The following is a 2,957-nucleotide window of genomic DNA, read 5'->3' on the forward strand; positions in this document are numbered from 1 at the left end:
CTGATTAGAATAACATTAGAAGAGAGAGGAAATAATTTATTAGTTTTTTATATGATTAATAAATTAATTAGAAATAGATTAGATTAACTAATGGGAAATATCCAGAAAAGTCCTAGAATTTTACCCTAATTTACGAAAAAGTCACAAACTAAATTTTGTTTACGAAAAAGCATGAATTACCGGTAAAAATGGCGATTTGACCCATTTTTTCCGGTTTACCGGTTTTAGTACTTACCTGTTTCACTAAAGTCCCATTATTTTACCCTAATTTGCGAATAAGTCTCAAAATAAAATTTACTAATGATTTGGCCATTTGCTCTATGTAACATATATTTTACCGGTTTCATTGCTGACCCGGACGCCTAGTTATTAAATGAGATGACGAGCTGGATATGTTGAGTTATATACTGCTATGTTTAGCATAAAACTTGATATCCTGATGTATTGTATATCTTTTTGGAACATAAAATGCATCCAACGAAGACTACGATAATTACATAAACTAACAACAACTGCGTTATTTTTTACGTTTATAAGAAATATCAAATTGTCTATCTAATCTTATGTAACTCAATATATTCATCTCATCAGACATCAACTCATTTTCTGTCCTTTTTTCTTGGAAACACACATTTTATTTGTTTCATTGATGATGTAGATACATAGTCATAAATGAGCCGATGAGATGAATATCAAATTTTATAGTAAACGTGACATTATATAACCCATCGTATGCATCTTATCAGCTAAATTAATGACTAGGTGTCTAAGTCAGCAATGAAACCGATAAAATATATGTTACATGAAGAAAAGGGTCAAATCATCAGTAAATTTTATTTTGGGAATTATTCGCAAATTAGGGTAAAATAATGGGACTTTAGTGAAACATGTAAGTAATAAAACCGGTAAACCGGAAAAAATGGGTCAAATCGCCATTTTTACCGATAATTCATGTTTTTTCGTAAACAAATTTTAGTTTGAGACTTTTTCGTAAATTAAGGTAAAATTTTAGGACTTTTCTGAAGATTTACCTTAACTAACAATCAATCAGAATTAATTTGGGTCAATTGGAATTAATTAGAAGTGCAAGGGCTGCTTGGTAATTGCTTAATAGTTGAACAAATGAGAGGTTCTAGAAACCTCTTGATGGGGACAGTTTTAGAGTGCCTTTCAAGGCAATCTAGAATGTTCCATTTAATTTAATGAAAGAAGATAATTACCATGATTTGAAATAATATTACTCTATGTTCAAATCTAGGGTTTCTACATTTTCGTAGCAGCTATAAAAAGGGGCATTTGGCTAGCAAATTTCCGTCCACTTCATTCAAGAGTACCCTAGCCAAAAATTTGCATCCCTCTCATCTCTGCTCTCTTGTGTTCTAGTTTCTAGTCTTAGGTGTGAGCCATTAAAGGCGTCATCCTTTTGGCGCTAGCTTTCTAAAGATCTACAAAGGAAGGAATCAAAAGAATTGTTTACAATAACAATTCAAAAGGTATGTAACCCTAACCTATGATTTTCAATTTTAGTAGGGTTAGTCTAGGGTTTGTAGTTCATAGTATGTTGCCTTAATGTGAAGACATAGATCAGTAATAGGTTGTATGTGCCCTTATTTGTTAAGTGTTATTTTCCGCACTGTACATGAATTTTACAACCTATGAAACCCATCAGTGGTTTTAGAGCCAGATTGTCTTACATTGATTGTGCATGAGATGAATTGAAAAAAAAATTGACATTCTGTTTAGTCACAACGTGGGATGTCTTCTGCCACGACATGAGATCAGTTTGGAATCTGAATTTCTGGAATTTTCACCTTATCTTATTAGCAGGTTGTTAATTAGTTATTATCTGGTCCAAACTACATGGACTGGATGAGAAACTTGAAGATGAATCTTTGTTACAAGAAAAAAGAGTATGTTCTCGATAACCTCATTCCCGAGATTAATGAATCGAATGCTACTCTTGAAGAATTAGCTCTTTACAAACAACATGTTGACAACGCCACTAAGGTCGCTTGTATAATAGTTGTAACTATGTTACATGAGCTACAAAAGTTCTATGGGGACTACTGGCCATATGATTTGAGCGTGGACCTTGCTGAAAAGTTTCACAATAAAGCAAGACAAGAGCGTTATGAAGTCGTCAAGTCCATAATTGCATGTAAGCTAAAGGAAAGAGAATCTGTATGCGCTCATGTGCAAAAGATGCATATATATGTGGAAAGGTGGGAAAATCTCAATGCAAAATTCGATAAGGAGTTGGACATTGACCTGGTCCTTAACTCCCTACCTGCTAGTTATGATCAGTTTATTTTGACATATCATTTGAACAAAAAAGAGACCACATTGACCCAACTCCACAGCTTGTTGCAAACTGTTGAATCGGGAATGAAGAAGACTCATGTCCCTTCTGAGACAAGTGCTCCTATCCTGGCTGTTAATCATGGCTAGGAATGAAAAGGATGGAAAATGCCCAACCCAATTGGAAAGGGAAAGCTCAAGTTGGACCGTCCAATAGTGGGTCAAAGGGGAAAGCTCATCCTGATATTTCAACTATTAGTTATCCAAAGGAGGCCACTTACTTTCACTGCAATGAAAAGAGGCATTGGAAGAGAAGTTGCCCGAAGTACCTTCTAGAGTTGAAAGAAGGAAAGATCAAGCATTCTTCAGGTATTTACACTATCCAAATCAATAACACACAACTTTCTCATTCTTAGGTCCTTGAGATAGGATGTGGTTTCCACATTTGTTCTGATTTACATGATTTAAGAGAAAGTGAGAAAGTGGAGCATGGAAGCTTGAACTTGTTTATGGGGAATAGGCGAACTTCACATGTTACCAAGATTGGGATTTATGGACTTGTTCTTGATATTGATGTTATAGTAGATTTAGTTAAATGTTATTATAATTTAGGCATGACTAGAAATATTATTTTGTTTCATGTTTTGTTTAGACAAGGA

General features: G+C 34.2%; 1 protein-coding gene across 1 annotated transcript; it reads left to right on the forward strand.

The window, feature by feature from the left end:
* The first annotated feature begins 1,860 nt into the window (after window positions 1-1,860).
* Window positions 1,861-2,448, forward strand: LOC145164351 (uncharacterized). The gene has a single exon (XM_079083071.1). The coding sequence runs from the start codon at window positions 1,861-1,863 to the stop codon at window positions 2,446-2,448; it is 588 nt and encodes a 195-aa protein (XP_078939197.1).
* The last annotated feature ends 509 nt before the right edge of the window (window positions 2,449-2,957 follow it).

The sequence above is a fragment of the Lactuca virosa genome, chromosome 3 (genome assembly GCF_052849685.1).
Source record: "Lactuca virosa cultivar CGN04683 chromosome 3, Lactuca_virosa_CGN04683_v6, whole genome shotgun sequence".
NCBI lineage: Eukaryota > Viridiplantae > Streptophyta > Magnoliopsida > Asterales > Asteraceae > Lactuca > Lactuca virosa.